Below are 25,943 nucleotides of genomic sequence, written 5' to 3' on the forward strand. Positions count from 1 at the left end.
GAGCTGATGGAATCGCATCCTTAAATTTAGCTACAGCACTATCAGACAGACATCTTGTATAGAAATTTTTGCCCAATGGCGAGTAGTTCAGCAATACAAACTCAAAAGTTATCAAACAGTGGTCGGATAAAGAGGGATTCTGTGGGAACACCACTAAATGTTCAATTTCAATACCATACACCAAAACAAGGTCGAGGGTGTGGTTAAAACAGTGAGTCGGTTCATGAACACTCTGAGAGAAGCCGATGGAATCTAACAAAGAGATAAACGCAGTACTGAAGCTGTCATTCTCAACATCCACATGAATATTAAAATCCCCTACAATAATAACTTTGTCCGTTTTAAGGACTAAAGTTGACAAAAACTCTGCAAATTCAGATAAGAATTCAGAATACGGGCGAGGTGCTCGGTACACTATAACAAAAAGAATTGGTTGCAGTGATTTCCAACTTGGGTGCGAAAGACTAAGAACAAGACTTTCAAATGAGTTATAGTTTAGTTTAGGTTTAGAACTGATTAGTAGGCTAGAGTCGAAGATAGCTGCAACTCCACCTCCTCGGCCTGTGCCTCGAGGAATGTGAGTATTAATATGACTGGGAGGGGTGGATTCATTTAGGCTAACATATTCTCCATCACCCAGCCAGGTTTCAGTAAGACCAAATAAATCAATATCATAATCTGATATTAGTTCATTTACTAGTACACCTTTAGAAGAGAGAGATCTGCTGTTTAAGAGTCCACATTTAACTCTCCTATTCGTTTGCACTATTGCTCTTGTTAGCATCCAAATTTATCAACATTCTTCAGCCGTCTTATCTCAAGGATTCCTGTCTCATGTGACGATGTTAACCCTGTGATGGGGACTTTATTGAGTCTACATTCTAATTATTTTTAGTTTTGTCGAATTTTAACCATTTGTGTTTTTCTTTTCTAAATTTCACTTACTATCAGTCCCTGTGGACCGTAGGCATTCATCACTTTTGGTTGTTTCTCATTATCCCTAATGGGAAATGAGGCTGTACAGAGTTCACGAATAGCTGCCTGCGTTATTCATAAATCCTGACTGCAACTGTTCAATTCAAATAAATCTTCTTAAATTATGTATATCATTTTCAAATAGTCCTGGTTGTTCTGAAAATGTGTAATACATCCATATTTAAAGGTAATGAGGGTCGTTTTTTTTTTTTTGCCTGCCATTTATTTGATCTTCAATGTAGTGTTATCATAATTATTATCTGCTTGCTGTGTCACTGTAGTGCACTCTTGATAACTTACAATGCCATCTTAGCTTAAACTCAAACTATTCTTCATTGTACAAGTAAAATGTTTTTTATCTGGTGTTCACACAATGATGCATTTTATCACTGCTCACATACTTGAATGTTTCATCTTATCTTTTAAAGTGTGTGCATGCAGCAGAACAGCTGAACATTGTGAAACCAGGTTCTGCACCGCTGGCTGCTCAAACCACAAGTATAACGGCCGCACCACATTTCTCACATTTTTTTATTCTAATAGTATTTAAATAGCCAAAAATGTGATGCTTGGTGAGCTCAGTTTCAGGGTTCACTTCATGTTCAGATCAGTTCTTAGTTAGGGACTGCGTTAAGGTTGTTTTGCGGGGGGTTGCTGGTGGCATTTCGCCAGCAGGACGAGATGTTCCTCTTATCCACACGACTGCACAGTCGGCCTGCCAGGAGTCTCCATGGAGATGCTCCTGTTCACCGGCTCGAGAACATTTCTCCGCACAGCAACAATTGTACCTTTTTCAAAAGCTTTCCCCACATTTTACCACTTTCCTTTTGCACAGACAGGATTCGTGCCGTCTCTCTGGGAGTAAATAATATGCTGTCAAAGTATATAAATGAAAGCGTGTATATTACATTACTGTCAGCTCAGTATGTTAAGTAAAACTCTGTGTATTCAGGATATTGTGTGTTGGAAACATTTAATTTACTTTTCTTTCTAATACACCTCCCTTAATACAGGGTTTATAAGATTTGAAAGTGGTAAACCAAAAATGCTGGGATGCCAGAATGGTTGGAACTACTGACCAGCTTGTTTTACTGATGGAAATGTCAACAGGGGGAATGTTTGCCGACTCAGATTTCTGTGACTCACCACTGTTGTTATACTCTGCCACAGGTGACAGATAACTTTGATCGTCAGGACTTCAACAAAATGTGCTGGACATTGTGCTCCAGGAAAAACCTGGATCTGAACCAGCTGTACATCTCCAACAACGACGCTTTCAAGATCTGGTGCATCTTCAACTTCCTGTCTGAGGACAGATACCCACTGATCATCGTCACCGAGGAGGTAAATATTCACTACAGTAGTTCACTGCTGCAACTTCAACGGACGGGTATTTTCCTATTTTTAGGACAAATTGATGTGCCTGTTCATTACTTTGTGTCTGTTCACCAAACACCACTTGGTTAAAGAAAAACTGGCTGTTTGGGCTCCTTTTAAGATACATCTTTTAACCACTACACTGATCGATTTAAAACACTGCAGGTGGCTCCCTCAACAAAGTGGACTATATGTAGCAGTTTACAAACCTGAAACCCTGAAATGACTGGTACAAATTCACAACTTCAAGCTTCAGCAGCACTTAAGTAAAAGGGGCTACGGCCGTTTGTTTCAAAATGTTCAATATATCAGTGGCAAGACGTTACCTGTCATGACGTAACATTACATTATACCATATTAGGGGTGGCTGTGGAGAAAGAGTGGGTCATCCACTAATATAAAGGTCGGTAGTTCGATCCCGGCTCCTCCAGTTAGCGTCTCAAAAGCCAAATTGCTCCGATGGCTGTGCCGTCTGTGTATGTGAATGTATTAGTTTCTGTTTCTTTTGCCACCTTGTGTGGTAGCCACTGGCATCAGTAAATGAAGATATGTTCATTTATAGTGTAACACGATGTCCATTTACTATCAACACAACCCCTTCTTTATGTTTTTGCCAAACAGCTTAGTGTATCAGTGTTAAATAAAGAACTTTGCTGAAATAAAATATAGTTCGTAGATAAGAACGTTATCTGATTGAGATCCGGCAAGGTCTGACCAAATGGTCGGTAAACAAGCCTGACGGAGCTTAGTAATAGTTGGATACTCTACAACCTCAGACTAGACCATTCATGTCTTCCATGAAACCTCGTTTTTAATGCTAGTCAGTGAAGTCTGCAGTCTGCACTTCAGGATTGCACACTTTCAAAAATTCTGTTTTTGATTTTAGAGGAAGATTTTAGGTCCATTGTTAAGGGTCCTTCTTAATCCACTATCGCTGGTTACCAACGTGTAAACTTGCAGCTTACTGACTTGTATAGAAAGCAATTTTCCCCTTTAACTGTCTGCTACGTTGTTACTCTGGAAAAAAACTGTCTCTGAAATGGTTGGTTACAAAATGGGGGAAGTTATTGATGTAAATGTTATCAATTACTCAAATTAGCCAGCATTTGTTTGGTTGCCTGTATTAACTTCCTACTGCAGTTAACGGCTCACTTAAATGGGCTCTTGTTCATGTTAAGCTCAGGTCAGCCGTGAACTCAGAATTGGATTTTAGTTGTACTGTGTATGTGGCGCTTTGCTGCTACAGTAACTGGTCAACTGAAAACGTCCGTTGCTCAAGAGCAGAAAAGGAAGTTTCCAGCTTCCTGTTCTTTTGCAAACGCTGGAAGATTTATTGTTGGGTATAACAAACAGAGCTGAATCACAGGAAGATTGTATGCAAGACAAATGTATATTTATATGCACCCATGTTGAGATGAGCAGTAGGATAAATACAGGAGGGGGACAGTTATCTTCTATATGAATGAATAGTTGAATGACTAGTATGTTTTATTAAAAAAGTAGGAAAAATTCTATTTTGCCTGTTTGTATGGTGTGTGCTTTGTCTTTGCACACTCATATGCTCTTGTTTATAACTCTGCATGTGTCTCCATGCACAGATTGAGTACTTCTTGCATAAGCTGACTGAGGCGATCGGGGGCAGCTGGGTGGAGGAACGTTTCGAGGACTACAAGCTGCAGCTGAACTCAAACCAGGAGAGTCTGAAAGCCTGGCAGCTCATCAGCCTGGTAGGGTCGGGTCACTTCAGTAAGGGCATGGACCGCCAAACGCTCTCCATGGGCATCACTGATGTCTACCAGGAGCTCATCCTGGACGTGCTCAAACAGGTGGGCAGCACACATGTACAGACAGAACACTGATACAGTCTCTGTGACTGATCGTTCGCTAAGCTCCATCTCTTTAGTCGCTACGCTTGGTGAGCTCTCTGTTCTCATGCCCCACAAATGCAGTTTGCTACAGGGATAACAGGGGTAGATTTACCACTGAAAATATCATGTCGTATTAAACCAATGTAAAAAAAAAAAATTGCTTAATGTTTCCCCCTATCTATTGGCACACATTGGCAGTCTTTGTGATATTATGGTCAAGTAATCTTAACGCCATATAAAGAACAAGGAACCCCGAGTTGGATGTCTTTCATTTGCCACACGATGAGTCAAGGCCACCTCAACCAGTTTTGTTGTAGCAGCACCGGTTGATACGCGGTATTTCCTGCATAACAACAGGATTGTAGCAACATGCATATAGGGAACGGTAAGACAGTCTTGTGTATACGACTTAATAAACGACACAAAAAAGACAAAAGTGCAAAAACAAACTTTAATACCACAGCTTTGACTACAGTCAATGCTTTTCGCAGCCATCTTGCTTTGAACTCAGGTCCTCTTGAGTTCGACCGAGATGACGAGCATGAACTTTTCAAAACACAAAACAAACCCCATGAAAAGACCAAAACCAACAACGAAGTATTATTTGTGTATCCAAAGTCTGATATAAGGCATAGAGCTCCACTGATCCAAAAACTATTAAAAAGCAATGAGCCACACTGATTCACTGGGTGACCTGTTCCTTCATTACCATGAACATGCACACTGTAGTTTATTTTGACTCAATCACACATACACTGTCCTTAATTAATTAATTAATTAATCCCTATTAATCATTTGTACTGAAACTATGTTTGTGACCTGTTTTTAAAGATGTGTAAAAATAAAATAAGGGGCTCATCAAACACTTTATCAAGGCAAACAGACAGACACAGGTGGATTGATGATAGAAGAAATCTTCTAAAAGTTACAACAGCCCTTTGCAATATATACAAAAATAAGGAAGTGAGAGTTTGTGGTAACGTGGGGCAGGGCTGTATATTTTCATGTGAAAGCATGCATGAATGTGTTACTGGGGTCACGCAGAGACAAAAAAAAAAAAAATTAAGATAAGATAGATCTTGCATAACAAGATGCCTCCAGAGTGACACTATTCATTTGTCAGAACTGTTGAGGATAACAAAAAAGTTACAAACTTATTTCCATTGTGGGCCTCGATTTAATGTTTAGTATCCCATGTGGAATCCAGTCTCTAAATTATCCTTTTTTATAACAAAGTCAATAATGTCAGAGTGGTTATTGGTTTAAATAAGATAAGACAAAACTTTATTATCCATTTCTGGAAACTTGTCTATGGCTTCACCTGGTTCATTAGAAATAAAAACGTCAAATACACATAACACTGAACACATGCAACCAACACATTTAAACACAGAAACCAATAGGAGCTTCCAGTAGACCGGTTATCTCTTATGAAATCATCAAACAATTGCGTGAGGGATAAAATAATTTTTAAAAAGGTTGGTTGTGTTACCCTGATTCATGTCCTCCTTTCTCTCTGCAGGGCTACATGATGAAGAAAGGTCACAAGAGGAAGAACTGGACGGAGCGCTGGTTCGTGCTGAAGCCAAACTCCATCTCCTACTATGTCGGTGAGGACCTGGCCGAACTGAAAGGAGAAATCTTACTGGATGGAAACTGCGGTGTGGAGGCAAGAACCTGCTGTTCTGTTATTTTTATGAGAACTCTTCTACATCTGTGAGCACTCATGACCTTCGTAGTGATCAATTTAATAGCTGAAACAAGGGTGGACAAAATCTAAGGCCTGAAAATCTAAGCTTAAAGTGCATGTCTGATGCTGCATCATAGGTCAATCAAATTGTGTGTTTTTACAACCGTACAGTTATGTTAGCTAAACAGATATAGTGATTAGTTGGGCATTAAAAATACATTTTTGGATCATTAGGGGGTCGATTCCTGTGTTATCTTACATTAGTCATGGTGAGAATTTCAGTAGAGAAGATAATCGTGTGAAGGTTAAAAAACAAATACAGATATTTGTTTTTTGACCTTGGGGTCAGTATTGCATTTTATTGCCTTCCTAGCTGATTAAACAGTGGGCACACTCAGTACAGTTGAAAGCTCTGAAAAAGATATCATAAGAACATAACTGTTGTTGTGATTTGGCGCTATATAAATAAAATTGAATTGTAGATATTGATTGTGCAACTGAATATTGTGGTCTTCACTCATGTTTGCTCACATTGATCAGCTGGCATAATCCATTTTTATTGTTTTCAATGCAGCCTCTGCAAGATAAAGAGGGAAAGAAGTGTCTCTTCCTCATCAAGTCGTCGCAAAAAAGTTTTGAAATCAGTGTGTCGGACAAGAAGAAGAAGCAGGAATGGATCCAGGGTGAGATATCGGATAATCATTAATAAATTCTGTAGCTGTAAGCTCCAATGTGCTTATCAATCAATGAGATTATTGTCTCATTCATTCCCACTTCATGGATTGCACTGTCTGATGTTTTTTTTAAAGAGACACATTTCTGCATTTCAGTGAAAGCGAATGCTTTGGTTTTCTCTGTAAATATAAGACGTTTTCATTTGAGTTGTGTCAAGTTAAGATATTTCATTAATCTCAACAGGAAATTGTCTAAATGCAAAATTCTTGTCATATCGCATTTTAGTCAAAATTGTAAAACTAAAGTTTTTGTGGAGTTTTTAAAACTGACTAAGAGCCAAATTAGAAATAAAATCCTGTGGTTTTTTTTTCCTTCATTACATGATTCCTGTTAGGATACAAAGTAGGGCTGTAACTCACTATTTTCACAATTGGTTTATTCAATAGAATGTCAGAAAAGTTAAATATGCACTTTTGTAGTCAGATATTCAGTTTACAAGTCATACATGACAACCATAGAAGAACTGATGTTTAAATAGTTGATTCTTTTTCTGTCCGCCCACTAATCTATTAAACAACTTCTCATTTCAGTTCTAATATGAATGCTATTGATATCCAGAGTTATTTACTTCAATTTTGTCACAATTGTTTTGACACTTTATTATTAAAAATAATTAAGTCACAGCTCTTATGACATCTTTTCTCGTCATTTACAGACAGCTTTGAATGAAATCACAACACGATTTTTTACGTCTCCATGTTTTCCTCGCAGCCATTCAGACCTGTGTGAGCCTGCTGCGTCAGGGCCGGCCGGCGCCGCACCGCGAGGCTCGACAGAAGCGGCGTGAGCTGCGACTGAAGCAGCAGGCTGAACAGGAGGACCTGGAGCTGAGGATGAGGGAACTGCAGACGGCCAATGAGGCTAAACAGCTGGAACTTGAGAACATGAGGAAGGTGAGGAGAAAACACACACATTAAATGTTGCTCTTTGAATCCAGTCTGGTCAGGAAACGTCTGGTGCATTAACAGTTCCTTTTGTGGCATGAATATAAAAATAGCTCAGGGTGGAGTGGCAGTGTTTCTTTGACATGAGAGGGGCTGGAGTGATCTGTGACGACCTGTCAACATAATGTGGGAATGCAAACAGAAGTGCATACTGGACAGATTATCCTCCAGTCTAGTGTGAGTGTCAGCAATCGTTACTTTTGTGTAATCTGACTCTGTCAAGGATGTCCTGACTACATGTTGTTTTTTATTTGTACAAAGAAAGAAAATGTGCGCCAGTTGTAGAGTTATTAAAATGAACAATACCTACCTTTTATACAAAAGGAAAAAAACTGTATTAAACTGCCGTGACTAAAAACATTGAAGAGATAAAAATTTTAGCCAAACAAACACAAAGATAAGGGACTCAGAAAACCCACTCCAAGACAAATAACACAAAACAAACAGTTGGGTTGGCAATGAAAATAGAGCACAACTTTTACACAGTTATAAACACAAATGTCTATATAATTTTCTATTGTGACGAGCAAAGGGGAACAAAAGGAAAGAGCCATCTGGGAGGAAATTCACTGGAATTTGTTAGTGAATGAAACCTGAGGGATTCTCCCAGAGGGTGTTTCTGAACCTGTGAGAATAAAATAATATTCTAATAATAAAGGAAATATAAAAAATAGAAAGCATACGACTCAATTTAAAAAAAAAAAAAAAAAAAAAAAAACCAAAATACAGGAAGGAGCGGAGGCATTCCCCTTCCAAGCATGAAGTGACCTGGAAGAAGAAGACATGTTTCCAAATATATTTTGAGTGTCTTTGCAGTTTGAAAAGATGCGTGGGTGTTTAAGACACACATGTTGTTATTTTCCTAGCTGACTCAGCTGTTTGGGTACAAAGTGTCTGTTCTGTTCCTTTATCGGGACAGCTTCCTCAGCTAGAACGTAAACTCATGGGATCTCTATGCATCCACTGTGCTCAGGGCTTCTTTTGTACTCAGATACACAATTAAGAACCTTAAACTGTGAAGAGGAGTTCTGTCTGTTTTTCTACGCCAAGGTCAATCCTCACAACCGTGTTCAGACCAACTTTTAGCCCTTTATGAAAAAATGCGGCCTCCTCATTTCTTTGCATGAGGCTAATTTGACAATTCAGTGGTGATATCACTGGCTCAACACTTCGCTGTAAAAACAATGCAATCAAAGTTTTGCTAGTGCAATTTCCTGGTAGATTACTTTGTAACATGGACACCGTATTTCTACTGTTTACCTTGTGATAAGATAGTAAGTAGTTGTTGGCATGATAACTTTCCCTTCTTATAACATTATAAAGCTCCGTGCAGTGTTTTGGCGTCTGATAAACCTTCAAACACGTGGATCTGAAGGGCATCACAGCATCATCAAATCTTTTGCTTCTACTGAGCTTGTTAATTCTGGAAATCAAAAGAAGGAAATATTCTTGCTAAACAGATGTGTACTCCAGTTAGTCACTAAACAAAGTCTCAAAACTGATTCGACAACATTCCCCATAAATAATGTCACAGCTTAAAATAACAAATACAAGACGAGTTAACTGAGTAACGTGTATTGTTTTACAAAACAATTAAAGTGGGTCACCTAAAAACTCTAGTGGCTCTCTGAAACATGTTTCTGGCTCATGAATAACAATAACAGATGAGCTCCACCCTGTGGCCTCCGGCTGATGAATAGTCTGCCACTTGCTGCAAACAGAGGAATGTGTATTGAACCAGGAAGGGGACAGAGGGACATCATAAGTCTCTGTTAAACACGTTTTTCCAGTAAATCTCCCTAAACCTGACTCCCACTCCTGTCTGTTCACACTGCTAACTGACTGGTCGTGTTAAAATTCGGTGTCTATGTGGATTCCCTAATTGCTAATGACGACAGGCTGGTTCCTGTGAATACGGTAAATGGCTGTGAGGTTAACAGGAAGTGTCAGCTTCACAATGAGTAAAGAGCTGATGTCATACAGTTGATTGAAACACACTGTAGTTGTTACAGGTTAGAACATTAGTTGCTTCAAAGTAAAACAATTTGTCTTCATATGTATTCTTTTTGTCAAAGTTATGAAGCTATGAAGAAGTAAGGATAGCTTATAGATCTCAAACAATGTGAAACTGGACACACAAGCCTCATTTCCCACAGTATGCCATAAATAAATACCCATATCAGTACTTCTGCCTTCTTCACTACTGTAGTCTTTAGACCTGTCAATAAATAGTAGGTGAAAAAATTTGCTTAAGTTTTTGTACACTGGCAAGCACAGCTATCATTACACACTACTAATGCTATTTATAGCGCCTGGATTATTAATTAATCACATGTACCTGAAAATAATTGGCAGGGATTTTTCAATCATTCCCAAGTGTCGATATCAAAATGAACTGCTTTACCATGGGAGATGGAAGAAACACAATAATTAAAATGTGAAATATAGTCACATTGTGACATTGCGTGTGATTAAAAGTGATCACAAAAAGCTATCTGAAATGGAAAGGGGGGGACAATGTTTATTATTTAGAGAGAGATTTATTTTCCATCTCCACTTACATCTAACATGTCTAGAAAAGCGTACTCTTAGCTCACAACATCAAAGAAATCTTCTCAGAGGATATTATCCTTTAATACATTGACCGTACAGTGCAGCACAAGGCATGTTGCAGCCATCAGCGTGGTTGTGACAGACGGGTAGATGCAGCAACAGTCAGTCAAACTAGTTCACGTTGTAGTTGTGCAAGAAACAGTGCAGCAGAGAACAAGGCTTTGTCTTTGTTTGAGACATTGCTGCTCTCCCATGAATGCGCAACAATCTGCCATTGAGGTGAAAGTCCCATCACACATAGATGGCTGCATGAATGCACAATGGACACACACATATACAGCCACATACAGAGAGAGAGACACACTGTAGGGTCATCTGCAGTGTCGCTGGGCGCTCACGCACACACACACATACACAATAGGCACTCTGGCTCTCACACTATGCTGCTATAAGTACGGTAGTAGACGGTCGCAGTCTTAAGACAAGTCACAGCTGGGTGACACAAGTCTGTAAAAATAGAAAATTTGAAATAACTGAAAGGCACTTGGAGACCTCAAACGTCTGCTAAATGTCTTAACTTTCTGTTGTACTTACACACCACGCCGGTCTCACATTTTAAGGTTGTTTTGCTTTACAGTGTCAAATATAGAGTGGCCAAGTGAGGTTGTGACACATTGTGTTGTACAAAGATTTACAGTCTGGAGTGTGTTTAAAGATCTGTTTCTAGACATACTTTTGAGTTAATCTCACGTAATTGCTGTTCAAAAGTGGAATGAGAACACGGTGAATAATATTAATAATATTTTGGTGAGTTGAGTAGTGAGTTTAGTGAGTTGTGTGTATGAATGTGAAGTTTGGAGAGTTCTCCATAGAGGAGCAGGTTGACTATCAGATCGCAACCACTGAAGCAAATTTAAGTGTATTTTCAATTCCCTTTTATAAGTAGGATTAAAATTTCTCAGTTTACTTAGGTAAGAAACCCTCGACTTAGATCCACCACAATTCAATTGTAATCTGTTGTCAGCTTTTTTTAGCCAAAGAAAATTACCTAAATTGACTTGCTGCTTTACAGTGATAATCTTTCAGGGTTTTTTTTTTCAATATGCACTTCTATTTTAGCAGTGGCCACTACGTATGTTCACTCTCAGTTCCTCTTTAGAAGTTGCCTATCTCTTTAGATATCCCTATTTCTTTTTTTTAAATGCCTATTTAGAGGTAAGCTGTGGGCCACAGCTTGCTTCTTGGCCTTCAAACTAAAATAACCATATTTCTTATAACATATCTAACCTGAATTTAAGGATGCCGCCCTGTTAACAGGCTCTTTTATCTACTGGGAGTATTTGACCTTTTTTTTGATAGCCATCTGTTTTTCTTTTTGCCAGGCTCTGGAGGAGGCGGCAGCTGATGCAGCAGCAGAAGAACGAAGGCGTCTTCAGACCCAAACTGAACTCCAGGACCGCTACAGGATGGACCTGGAGAGAGAGAAAATGGTATGCCACTCCTTGTCATCTTCCTGAGTCATTACATCAGAACAAGTGGTGGAGAACGAGCAATTCAAATACAACTCACTCTTTTTGGTATACTGTAGAGGTTTTTTTCCTTAGGATATGCAAGTACAACACAGACTGAAATCTAGCGTATGCGGTCCAATGCAGTAAGGAATGCAGAGACCTGTATATTATGGAGACTGAAGCACTACACAAACATATGGCACAACACAGAAGGGCTTACTCCTCATGTCAAGACTCTGCAGTTTACTTACATCTGAAGGACAAAGGACACTCTGTTGAGGACCAAGAGGTGCACATTTTAGACAGAGAAGATAGATGGTTTGAAAGAGGTGTCAAGGAAGCCATCTACACTGGGGTTGAGAAGCCGTCGCTGAACAGAGGAGGGGGTCTACGCCACCACTTATCCCCCACTTACAATGTGGTTCTTTCATCACTTCCCAGGAAACTCAAAAAACGTAACCTATTGGCCTCAGGTGAGGATGCCAACGGTAGTCCTAACGACCATAACGACTGTCGTTACAACAGCCATGAACACTAACGAACCAGCGATATCGACAATCTTACCAAACGACCCCACTGAGGTTCAGTAGCTTAGTTTCCCTACCAGTCAGTCAGAACTGAAGAAGTCCCTTGGATGAGGGACAAAATGTCTCCTAGTATCTTAAACCAAGTCCAGTTGCTCTCGACTTTAACCTTCTTTGGATAACTATGACCTGGATGACTTGAGAATCTTCAGACAATATAGACTGAAAGTTAAGACACACTACAGCTCAGAGTGAAGGTCACTTAAAGCTGAAACCTGACAGCAGACAAGTCCTTTTGAGTGTTAATGTCACTACACATTTAATAATACAGTATTTCAATGTAGCTCAGCTCATTAAAAGAATTTGCTGTTTGATTGTAACTGCAGACACGTACTTGTTACTGTAAGGTACATTTGGTAAATGTAACCACCAAAAAAGCATCTACACTGTGCTTCACTGCCTTAGGAGATAACATCTTGACATGCTCAGTGCACAGCATGGAAGTGGTATAACACACCAGTGGATGTGTTTATCATCCATCAGTGACTTTATAGCTTTTTTCCTCTTCACTGACTTCCCCATCAGCTGTTTACAAGAAGAGACAACATGAGTTTGATCAAATCTATTTTATTACGTTTATGAATGAAAACGGTACAAAGTTAACTTACAAATATACAAACTACATCCCTAAATCATTCAGCTCATAGAGCGATTATTTTCATTAGCAATTAATTTGATAACTATTTTATTTATAATGATTTATTTGGTCTATAAAATATCAGAAAATAGTAAAAAAACAAAAAGGGGAAAAAAAAGTGCCCAGTACAATTCATCAGAACTCAGGGTGACATTCAAAGATTGCTTGTTTGGCCAACCCACAGTCCAAAACCCAAATCTATTCAATTCAAAGTGGAATAAAATGCAAAAAGCTAGAACTGGCTAATGTTGGTCATTTTTGGTGTGTGCTTACTCATAAACACCTTAGCAGAAAATCTAAATCTATTCTGGTGAGATGCTAATTAGGAACAGGGAAGTGTACTTTTGTATACATTGTGTGTGTGTACTTGTACTTCTACACCTACTACCACAGTGCTAAAGAGCTCACATAGAGCACCAGAATACATGACCTACCTAACATAGGCTGGGCTGAAATAGTCACTTTGAGGATAAGCTGCTAATTTAGGACTAGTTATGAAATAAAACTGTTCAATCTGATATTGACTTCCAGTATTGTTCTGTACTTTCTTGGTTTAATAGGTACGGCAGCAGGTAGAGGAGCAGGTGGCACAGAAGTCCACTGAGCTGGAGCAGTACCTGCAGAGGGTTCGGGAGCTGGAGCACATGTACAGTCAACTTGAGGACGCTCTGGAGGACGAGAGGCGTGCTAGACAGGACGAGGAGGTCGTCCGCAAGCTGCAGGCACGGTCAGTTAATGAAGAGTGGAGGAGGGCAAAGCGCTGTGAAGTTGATTCAAACATTTTCATTAAATAGGTCTGTTTGAGAAGTGTCTGTGCACAATTATATTCAACAACTTAAAAAATTATGTTGGCACAAGGCAATTCAGTAATCTTACAGATGAAACTTTGTTAAAGTCTTGGTCTCTATTTAGGGCACACTGAGTTGGAGCTGAGAAAAGCATACTTTCTGTTGTTAGAAACCAGCAGGTTACTTTAACAATGCAACATTTTTTTAATGTAAATATGTTAATACTAGCAAAAGAACAAACTAAGGTGACTAAAAATCCCACAAGAATCTAAACTTAATCACAAAGGAGAGAAAACTGCTCTAATCTTGGTTGACTGGATGTGGCTACGAGTGACATGCTTACATATTTCAGTGATGACACAACTACTGTTTTGCCATTCACACATTTATAAAAACACCTTTTTATTACATTGAGGCTAAATGTGCCCTCTTTGCACTCTAAAAAATCAGACGGGGACAGTTTGAGCCATTTGCACGTGGTTTTCAATCCATTTCAAGTTGGCACACAAAACTGCACATAAAACTTAGCAGCAAGTGAACAAAATACTTGTGTAACAACAGCATGGGAAACTAAGAAAGACCATATTTCACACAGCTTGTTGTGGCTAAAAACAAAATGGAAGAGATAATGTGCCGTGCCAACACACAAAAGATTCCCGGCTGTGGCTTTTCACACAGACACATTAATGGTCTGTTACTTCAACGTTCCCAGCTCAGACAGAAAGTACTACAGTATATTGGCATATTGAATACTCCCGCAAAATAAGTCAGTGTGACAGCGGCTATAGACAGACACAACGTGCTGGAAAATCAGTTAAACTCCCACTGCAACATTAAATATCTTTATCAGCTTGAGGTTTAACTAATCCATGCTCGTTGCATGATAACGTTACATTGACTGCATTTAGCCGACATGATACAACAGCGTTAGCTCGCCTGTCTGCTTTTCAGTAACGTTACAATCTGTGTATCTTTCGCCGTAGGTTCACCAATGGAGCACAGCTAAATGTATTGGATGATAACGAAACAGCTAGTGAGCTAGGCTGAATAGTATAAATAAGATTGTTGACACACTTTAACAGTTAGGCCGCAGTAAGTAACATTACTGTAGTGAATGGGTCTTCTACTGTGTTGTTGTCCTGCGCCGTTATGTTGCATTATTGTATTTTATGTGGGTCACATAAGTTACAGCGACTGAGACGGTGGAGTAACTTAGATCCATGCTTCATAAATATTACACACTGAACCTTTTAATCCTTTAGCATGAAACCATCTACAAGCAGCCACATGTGCTGAATCTGCTCCTCACAGGCAGCCAGACATTCAACTTGTACTTCCCTCTCTCTCCATCTATACCACATTTTCTCCCCTGTCCTTCCTTCCTCTCTGCTGACATTTACTTTCCACCTTACGTTTGACTAACCAGCAGTGAGCATGTCACCACTGTGCTTAAATTAAACCACTTTGTTAAAAAGACAGCAATCAGTAACAGACCATTTAGTCTTCTACCACACTGAACTTTTCATGTAAAGCTTACAAACGTGTGAAAAGCAGTTTACAGATATTTAGGCTTGATGATAGGCTAAGGGCCGATTTGAGTTACTTGTGCATAGAGATATAGTAAATAGTTTAGAAACATGCCCATCAGGAATCACAGATTACGAGAGGAGATTTGAAGTAAAATATTCAATATCATATTGGGCACTGAGCCAACTTGACTTCTGTGTGTTGTACATTTTGTCAGTAGCACCACTGTAGCTCCTGTATGCAAGGTGCTTTCCCAAGTTTTTCTGTTTATATTTTGATGGAAGATGAATGCAGTCAAAAAACAATTAAATGTTAATTTACTTTATTTTAATCAAATGATGGCCTTAGATTCTGCCTTTTGAAAAAGCGTTAAAATTTTTGTCTGCCTTTTTATATAAAGCATGTTTTGATAAAGAATATAAACAATACAAACTACATTTATCCAGAAGTAAAATCTATAGTCACATTTACTTCAAGCATAATCTTAAAAACAGTCCACAATGGTAATATAGCGCCATCTGCTGACTCAATGCCACAGCTACCCCCATTTACAATTGATTTATACATGAGATGTTTTATACATTTTATTACTTGAACCGAGGAAACCTTTTTTATATCTTGCACAGATTTTAAATACTTGGGTTGACATCATTTAATACAGTCATTGTAACAATAAATGTCTCTAGGTTTTTTAATGTTTTTTTTAAAAATAATATACAGTATGTATTGATGGTGGGAATTGTAAAAATGTTGGGATTGCACAGCGGCTAATAATGTCCCTAACGAGAAAGATGCCTTCCTGTAATACATTGTACATATTATACAGAGTTATTATTCTCACTTAAGTTAATTTTTGTGTGGAGCAGGTTGCTGGAGGAGGAGGCCACAAAGAGGGCAGAGTTGGAGGAGTTCCACCTGCGGCAGCAGCGCGCCATCTCAGAGACAGAGGCTGAGAAACAGGAGCTGGAGAGGGAACGTCTGGCCAAGGAGAGTGCCCTGCAGGCAGCAATGGAACAACTGGACCAGCTGGAGATAGAGAGGCAGGGGGCGCTGGAGCAGTACCAGGTCAGAGCAGTCAAAGTGGTGGTGGTTTGGGGACGCGCAGTAGCCCACAAGAGACATTTCTAAATCAGTTTACAATGAAGTATACAACAGTATGGCTCAGTTGAACAGGGCTGGGTAATCTATTAAATAGTGTATAAAAGGCCAAAAACAATGAGAGATGCCTGTTTTTGGTTAAAGGAACACACACACATTATCACCACAAAATCTGAAAATGTCCTCCCAGCTTACTGGTGATGTTTGGGAACTCAAGTGTAAACAATGTTGAGGAAATCGGTTTACATTTACTAAAAAACTTAAGTTCTCAGTAAAGACACAGCATCACCGTATGACTGCTGAATGGGAGGCAGCTATTTAGCCATAAAACCATACAAAGAAGTTAATACTAATTAAATTGTATTTGTTGATAAAGTATACCGCAACAAATTAGGTTTTCAGAGTGTTGTCATAAAAGAAAAACCCTCTCCTTGTCCTTGTGTGAGCCAGACGGTCATGAAGAAGCTGGAAGACGCAACCAACAACACCAAGACCTGGAAGCACAAGGTGGCTGAACACGAGGGCTTGTTAAGGCTCATTCAACCAGGTAACAACAGCACACAGACCACTGTCTGTACTTCTATCTTTGAACGGACTCTAACACGCAGATTAATCTTCATAAAGGACTGTTTGAGGGGTAAGACTTAATGTATTTGCCACTCTATAGCCCTGTTCAGGCATGCACCTCGGACAGATAAAGACAGCTGTTCCATCTCTAAAAGGGCTTTAATAGTAAAGCTGGGCAGGATTCAAAATGCAAGGCCACAAACACGTAATGCAGAAGACAATAGCCAGTACAGGAGCAAGGCAAATTTATTTATATATCACATTCCATAGACAAAGCCAATTCAAAGTGCATTACATTAGGGCTGCAACTAACAATTATTTTCATTTATCGGCTAATCTGTTCGATTACTTTCTCGATCAATCAAATAGCGGTTTGGTCTATAAAATGTAAGAAGATGGTAAAACATGTTGATTAGTGTTTCCCAAAGCCCAACAGGACTTCCTGAAATGTCTTGTTTTGTCCACAACCCAAATATATTCAGTTTAATGTCATAGAGGAATAAAGAAACCAGAAAATATTCATATTTAATAAGCTGGAAGGAGAGAAATTTAACTTTTTTTCAATAATACTTTATGTGACTGATTATGTGTACAGTGCAAAAGAATAATAATGAAGTGTGTGGTTCTTCTTTAAAATACACTTTGTTAAATCCTCTTAGCACATGGTTTGTTGGCGCCGACAGTTTTAAAGGACAAAATATGGAATAGTTCCTTTAAATAATTTAATAATAGCACAAACATATCACTGAACTATTGTTGAGGTTTGACAATTGCTTGCACACACTAAAAGTAACACACACTGACAACCTTTGACCAAGTGCTACGTCAGGGAGGACCAATTTGAAGAGTGTCTCTTGGCAACCATGATAAATTCTTACATTATCTGACTTTTACTACACTGTTAATTGTTGGGAAACATTGCAAAAGAATAAAATACTGTAGACATCTCCAGCTTTAGTCTGAGAGTTTCAGAGCATGATCTGCTTGAAATGTTTTCCCCCCAAAGCTACAAACCAACTCCTGCCATGAATAAATTTAATGGCGCCTTCTTCCTACTAATTTCCCAGTAGAGTTCATTAGTGAAACTAGTCGAGGAGAAACAATTTGGCTCTTTGTAAACCTGACACTCTTTTGTCATACTCTCTTAGGCTACGGTCTGCTCCCACAAAGCTGGTTACAGCTGAGCAAAAATGCTGGAGTGAGAAGACATAACAATGAGATATCTAAATTCCATAGATATTTTGGTTGGAGGCTTCATATTCAGAATGTTGTTTACTACAAAGTAAGATGACTACTCTATAGACATATCAGTCTGTCCAAACTCTTTTGGTGCCAGAAGGTTTAAGAAATTTAAACTGCAGCACACTTTGAACAATTCATCTGATAAGTACACTCATGTTCAGTTGAAACCTAAAGTGCAGATTACTTTTAAGGCCAAACATAACTGCAAAGTAACTGAAGCATTTATGGATGATTTGTCACCATAACGGCGCTCACCTTTGTTTCTCAGCCGCATTTGTATGTTTACATCTGGTTAATGATTAAGAGCCTGACCTCTATTTAAAACCGGAGGGAGCAACTATAGCATTTTGGAGTTAAATAAAAAATATAAAGGAAAACTTAATGAGAGAGATGCATCCAAAAAAAGGGAAATTACCCCAAAAGCAATTGCTAACAATATCCTGCTTTGTTAAAGGGCCATGATTACCAAAAACAGTTACATTTTCCAGCTGGACACAGCAACCTGAGTCAGAGCATTAAGCTTCACATGGTACGACATCCTTTCACAGTATCCCAAATTCTTGTTATTGCTGACCTCCAGTGGTTAAGCTTAACTTGCTGCTGTGATTAGTGCAACATGACATCACTTTTGAGTTTCATTACATCTATCATAGAGCACACATGTTAAGCCATGTTTAATTATAATTGCACATAAGGTGAATAACTGAAGGTTATGGTCCACCTTGAATGAAATATTCCTACCACTATAGTGAATTTTTCCTTTCTCTTCCCTTCCAGGTTCCAAGGGACAGCAGCGGATCACCAACTGGGGCCCAGCAGCCTTTTCTGATGCAGAGCTCAGTCTAAGAGAGAAGAAGTGGCAGGAGACGAAGAACCAGACGACCCAGGCCCAGTAGAGCATTGAACCTTAAACATGTCTACAAGTCAGAAGGGAAGCTGGAATATACTGCTGGTAACTGGGTTTTCAGTGGCATAATTGCTCAGTACGAGCAAGTCTCTGTCATTGTTAGTCACCATAGATTAAAGTAGACTCAATTCACATTTTAAGTTCACTAATTCTAGCAGGCAGCCAACAAAAATACTAAGTGCTGACGTGATAACACCAGGAAAAATAGCTTTGCTGTTAAGATGTGTGTCTTCCTTTGTTGCTAAATATATTGACTGCTATGCCTTGCTACTTGGTGTTGTATAACTAAGCAGCTAAAAATGTAGATTGGTGATGTGTTTAAAGGGAGTTTTTTTCCCAAAACTGTGTACAGTATGTAAAATAAGTTGTAAAGGCAGCAGAGCTCACTTGGCAAGGTTGGGTCAACCCTAACAACCACCATAGGTAGAGTATATTACAGAGAGTTTAGGTTACAGAGCAGGAAAATACATTTAAACAGTGCCTTGGCCTTCTTTAGTTTTCAGTGGCTTAGCATTGATCCAATATTCACCTACTGTGCTAGCAGATTGAATGACACACCAGCCCTGATATTACAATAAAGTGTACAGCGATATTGTATATCATCATGTATCACTGTACACACAACATCTATTGCATGTTGTTTCTTCCATTTTTTCCCCCCTGTTAAAAAGGGAGTTTTTCCATTATCCGAATTGAGGGTTTAAGGACGGGGGGGCCAGAAGCCCCTTGAGGCAAATCTTGATTTGCGATATATGGATGTATAAATAAAACTGACTTGACTACAGCAGCTGGCCAAATTTTAAAAGACAACTCCATCTACTTAGACCTTCGGGTCTTCTGTAGGACCAATGGGCAGCTCACTATAGAAGCTATAAGTCCCTTTTTTACAACGCTGTTAGTACTTCACGGCCTATGAACAGTGGACACTCACATGCTGTATAGAATAGCTGACCAAGGCATAAGATGTGCAGCTTATTAAGTCTTGTAAAATACCTTTTATCTTTTTCTTCCACTTTGTCCTGTCTTAACAATAAATGCACTACTTTTGACTAGAGTCTAATCAGTCCAACGCAAACTGCTTGACCATGTTTTAGATTCACGCTGTTATAATGTTAAGAGATCGTGAACCACACCTACCAAGTTGTAAGATCTACTACTCTCTTTCATGTGACTATTTTACTCTTAACCCTTTGGGACCATTTTTACATGTTTGAAAAAAAAAAAACACATTTTAACAATGTTTTGTCAGAGTTTTTGTTTTCCGTAAAGTTAAGCACTTGAGGATGACATGTTTAATGTAAAGTCAATTATCTTTAAACAAAGTTGTCGTCTAATATAACACCATACCATGTACAATTTACTAAATCTTTTATTGTTTTTATCAAAATGCTTTTTTCTCTGGTTTGTCTGCCCTAGGTTTATACCTGTTTAAGGAACTGGCTTAAACATTTCCTGCTTGTGAATGCTGTCAGAAATAGGGCATTTTGCTAAAGTCTCACTCCAAACAGGAATGCTATCTGCAGAACATTTGTACTGTGTTGTTGTACTGTCACAATCAGTGCCTTTGATGCCGTCATGAGTCCTGAACTTGGTGTTTTATATATATATATGTACCGTATGTAAAAAGCTGAAGACTGAATTATGTAATAAACATGCTGAACAAGTGGCTAACTATATTGACTAATGTAGTTTTAAACAAAATAAAAACTTACACAAACATACAGTGCTACACACAAATCCACAGGCAGCTGCACTTTTACAAATGCATTCAAACCTCATTTGTTCACCAGATGGCGGTAGAGTGCCACAAACGTCAAAATCAGTACAATGACAGGTTACAAAAGTACAGTATTTCTGATGGAGAACACCATTTACTGTCAATAAGACAACGGCAAGAGCTAAGGGAAATGGTGACTTCATTTTCATGACTTCACTGTCTAGACCTTCGTTTTTCCAAAATAAAGCTGATCACTGTCTCCTGTCTGGCTATGCATGATACAGGCAGTATCATCAGGATCATTTGCTGTCCTATAATTGTGTAATTGTAATAATGTGTAATTAAATTGTCATCCTCTTTCTGTAATATCTGGTCTCTGATAAGACAAGCGAGGAAGTTTAATAAAGACAGAAAATGAAACATCCCCGCCAATCACAGGTGGACGGTGCAACAAACTATCAAACTAAGGATGTTGGGGGGGTATTTGTAATGTATGCAATGTATTTTATGTGCCATTTCTGTGTTTTACCTTTTTTTCCATTAACTTGCATCTGTTTATTCCATATTTATATATTTTTAAATCTATTTATGTCAACTGTATAGTTTATGTCTAGCACCTAATCACCATAGCAAATTCCTTATAGGTGTAAAATACTACTTGGCAATAAAGCTCTTTCTACTATGGGCAACAAGGGCTGGACAATAATTCAATATCATCATGTATCAGTTTAATCATATTGTCATGATTAGAGCTGGGTATCATATGAACATTTTTTTACACTAGTGTGACAATCCCTGAGTTTTGGCTACAATACCAAAATTATATTTTTTTCCATAGAGAAACATAAAAGTTGTTTTTCTAAATTATGGCGTACAAGATTTTCAACTATCTGATGAACGCTTATGTAAACAAGATTAGTGTTGAAGCACCAACTATTTTTTTATAATCGATAAATTGGTTCAATCAGTTAAGAAGCAAAAACGTCAAACATCGTCAGGTTCCAGCTTCTCAAATGTGAGGATTTGAAAATCTTTGGGTTCTGGATTGTTGGGTCAGACATTACCAGCGATATGAAGACATCACTATTGACTTGTAAGAAAATGTATTATTAATTATTATTAAAAATAATTGTCAAGATTTTTTGATTACGACAAGATTACAAATCTAGCCACACTTTCGACAAAAGCTTTTTATACTAGGATCTACAGATACATTTCGGACAGCTTCAAACATTGAGGTTCGATACCAAGTGACAATATAATCATATGTTAGTTTTTATTTTTTCCAGAATGATATTCTTATGTATCAATATTAGAAAATTATTCTTATCAACATCACGATCTTGATTTCATCCTTGCTGTCAAGACCTACCTGACCATGATTTGGATTAAAAAAAAAAAACCTGTATTAGTTTGCTTACTGCTCAGAGTACCAACAGGGAAGTTAATTTCATAAGACAGTAAATAACATGAAACAAATAAAACGTTCCTGTGATGAACTAAGCAGGTATGCCAATAGACTTCCCAACAAAGATGCTCCATGCATGTTAACTCAAATTGAGAATTATTTGGAGTTTGTTTGACCATGACCTAACTGTCACGCAGTGCTTCACTGTGGTCAATCTGCAGGTCAGGAACTTTTCATTCCCTTCAAGCAACCTGACAATGAGTGTCTAATCCTGAAAAGATTCAAAATGCGTATTCTGACTGAAAACAGTCTCTAAACATTATGCAAAACAGACTACATTGTAAAATCTCCACTTTTAGATAAGCCCCCTGTCAAAATATCCCCAACAAAGTTAATTCACTCCATCCTCTCTTCGTATCGTGCAACAGTCGTTAATTTGAGTGAGACGGGACAGACCAAACAAACACACACAAACTACATTCCCAAAAATCTGCACTCCAGATGCGCTCGGCACATTCCACAGCTGCACTAACACTGCTTTATGCAACAAGATGGCCTGTCATTAACGCCAAGTGCCGCGCCGGATGCGCTCTGTCAACTCCCCCGCCTCCCAGCTACCCCCACAACCCCCAGCAGCGTCTGTATCCCATCATCCCTCTCTCTTTTAAACATCCTCACACTCATCAGCCTGAGGTTATGAGGCTTGTGGCACGCGTGCCGCATTCCTGGGATGTAATGCGAAACAGAAATGCATTAAATTCCCGATCTGGAATCCATCGCAGGGGGTGTATGTGTGTGTGTGTGTGTGTGTGTGTGTGTGTGTGTGTGTGAGTGAATGAATGTGAGAGTGAGTCAGTGGTGGGGTTCGGTTGGAAAATAAGGACATGGCGGGGTTAAGGGGTCTCACTACCCCCTCGAGTACCAGAGCATCTGAATTTACAAAGTGTCTGAAGGTGTCTGAGGAATTTATAATATATAGGGTTCGAAAGTTTTAGGAATTCTGGGTATTTACAGCGAATGGGGTTCTCTGTAGCCCCAGGGCCTGTGGAGGTTTACGGAGCAGAGGGGTGCTCTTGGGACAGTACAATAAAATGCCTGCACAACATTTAACTTTCTTCGCAGTATCGCCTATGACAATTCATGGACCCCAGGAGTGCAATGTGGCCGCATTAAGAGTATTCAGGGAAGCATCTGGAAAGAGTACACAAAAATAGCATATCACTACATCTTCACCTTATTGAGCTCTATGGAAGATTAAAAGGTCCCTGGAGAACTCCAGTAAGGGTCAACGATACAAACAGATGTCCTCCTCCGCCTCATAAAAATGATAAATGCAGAAAGTGGGTCCAGAGAGTGAGGAATTAACTGGAGCATTCCACTTCACACCAACTACAGCGATTATTACTGTAAAAAGCTTGGAATTTCATCTTCAACCTTATTTCCCCTGCATGTCATCCCTCTTGTCCACCAGCAAACTTCTCCGTATCCCCCTCCTGACATTTCACAAGATCACATTAGAGCTGGATTTGTGTAATGTGGGACTTACACCAATGACTGAAGGTTTTAGTTTAGAGATTTCGTGAGGTTTAAGGGTGCAAGACGGAATCTGGGACAAAGGATCTGGCTCCAATCAGAGCATCTGACTGAGGTTGACTCTGCACCCACAGGAAGGCCGAGCCCAAGGCCACAGCGGGGAAATCAAACCCATCTTTCTCAATTGTTCATTCCAGATATAAATATCTTTTGACAATGCAAAGAGCCAAGCTAAAGGTGACACTCTGACATCTCATTGGTATTTTTATCCTCATAGGTCAGAGGTTACTGTGGATATATGTAAAAGTACATGCACATACACACTTACCTACTATAAATCATATGCAAATGCGCACACACATGCCTACATGAATGCATAGCGTACACACCTGGATGTGAACACACACATACAAATGCATCTCAATGCACACCTGCAGTCATATTCACTACACACCTGAATGCATACACACTCAAATGAATGAATGCTGCATGCATTCACATACCGAAAAACACATAAATGCAGCAAGGTACACAACTAAACACTATAAACACACATGTGCACAAACAGATGCATGCACAGACAAATCTTTACAGATATGAACTGCTATAAAGCGGCAGTGAAGTGACTGGTTGTCTATGTGATCCAGCAAGGCAGAAAGACTTCTAAAGCCAATGTCTCATCCCCCCCCCCCCATGAACACAAAGGAATGTGTGGCAAGGCGTAAATATAAAACAAAAGTGTTTCTGTGGAAAAAAAACGAAAAAAAAGGAAAAAACCTGCTACCCCCATGGGCTGTGCTTCACTCCTGCCTGCACATGAAGTTTATTCCTTTTTCAGTTGAAACTGTCTGACTCATCATGACTGAGCCAAGTTTGGCCCTGGCCTCCTACCAGAGCATTGTTTACCAGCATCCTACTTAATTGCACAGAGTAAATGAAATCAAGCTAAAAATACCCGATCGCAGCAGGCTTAAAAGGAAGCAAGTCAAGGAGTCAGCAGAGCTCTTCTTTACTGAGTGAAAGGCCAAGTGCTTGATGAGGCGATGCCAAGGGTAGAATTACCTGCACACTCCTGTATCATCATCCCTTCCCTAAATACACACTTTTTCTCTTCCTCCAGGGTAAGTGTGTCATCAAGGTAAAACTGCAGCTGCCATTTCCGTCACAGACCAACAGAACACAATTGTTATCCTGTTAAAAAGAGACATGTGACGCAAAGGAGGGGAAGGCACCAGACCTAACTGTCATGACGCTCCTGTAGTAAAGTCGTCAGCCTGGAGACCCTCCTCCACACTACCTGCCTTATTGGCTATTCCAAAATACCACAATTTATCTTGAGCAACCTTCAGATGTAGCTTCCCAAAAATTATGTGTCATAATTCCTTAAACACTTTGAGTACATATTTGTGATGAGACTCCTCCACTTGCAATATAAAACCAGACATTGCTGTGATGTCTGGATAAACGCCCAAATTACTTTTATATAAAAGTCACAACAGCCATTTTACTAGCTTGAGCCTAGTAACATATCCATAAAAATATTGTCTCGAGGTTCTGAAATGTGAAAATGTGCATTTTTTCTTGGTTTTACATTATTGTAGATCAAGTATTTGGGTGTTTTGGATTATTGGTCGGACAAAAAACAAGACATCTGGAGAGGTCACCATGGGCTCTAGGACACTGTGATGGGCATTTTTCACTGTTTTTGGCAGATTAATTGGTAACAACAAAAGAGTTCACCATCTAATTATGTTAAATTATTAAAGTGATGAGAACATTTAAATTTACTGTGCGAAGCATGGACAAGTATTCCTCATGCTCTTGATGGTCATCAATTATGGCATTCATGGCAAAAAAAGTTTTAAAATCCATTACTAATGTAGCCCAAGAGGACAGCGAACACTCCTCTTTTGATTAAATAATACAATAATTTAATTAACAATTATTATTATTTAATATCATCATTTTAGAAATCACCAACACTGTTTCCTCTCTCCCACCAGGTGCCAACTATCCTGCAAACATTAAGACTCTTTACTCAGTCATGTCTGCGTAAAAAGCCGTGAGGAAAATTTACATAATGGACAAAGTGAATGACCCTCACTGCAACAGTTAGCTGAAGCCAGCAACATTACGTATGCTGGCTGAAAAGTGCTTAACAAACACCCAGAAACTCGAAAACAAGAGATGTGAGGTACTATTTGAAGGAGCAAATCTAAATAAATAAATAAATTCCCCAAGTTACCCAATCCATCTCTCCACTTAATTTGAAAGAGATGAAA

General features: G+C 39.0%; 1 protein-coding gene across 1 annotated transcript; it reads left to right on the forward strand.

Annotated features, from left to right (window-relative positions):
* Positions 1-2,070: 2,070 nt before the first annotated feature.
* On the forward strand, positions 2,071-20,679 carry LOC123957316 (switch-associated protein 70-like; the record flags this gene model as incomplete). The annotated part of the gene is made up of 10 exons (XM_046030008.1): positions 2,071-2,319; positions 3,951-4,178; positions 5,743-5,889; positions 6,485-6,593; positions 7,357-7,538; positions 11,525-11,632; positions 13,435-13,601; positions 16,056-16,254; positions 16,738-16,834; positions 18,874-20,679. Coding segments are annotated over 10 exons (1,605 nt in total), but the record flags the coding sequence as incomplete, so codon positions are not given.
* Positions 20,680-25,943: the final 5,264 nt, after the last annotated feature.

This window comes from Micropterus dolomieu, linkage group LG19 (assembly GCF_021292245.1).
Source record: "Micropterus dolomieu isolate WLL.071019.BEF.003 ecotype Adirondacks linkage group LG19, ASM2129224v1, whole genome shotgun sequence".
Lineage (NCBI taxonomy): Eukaryota > Metazoa > Chordata > Actinopteri > Centrarchiformes > Centrarchidae > Micropterus > Micropterus dolomieu.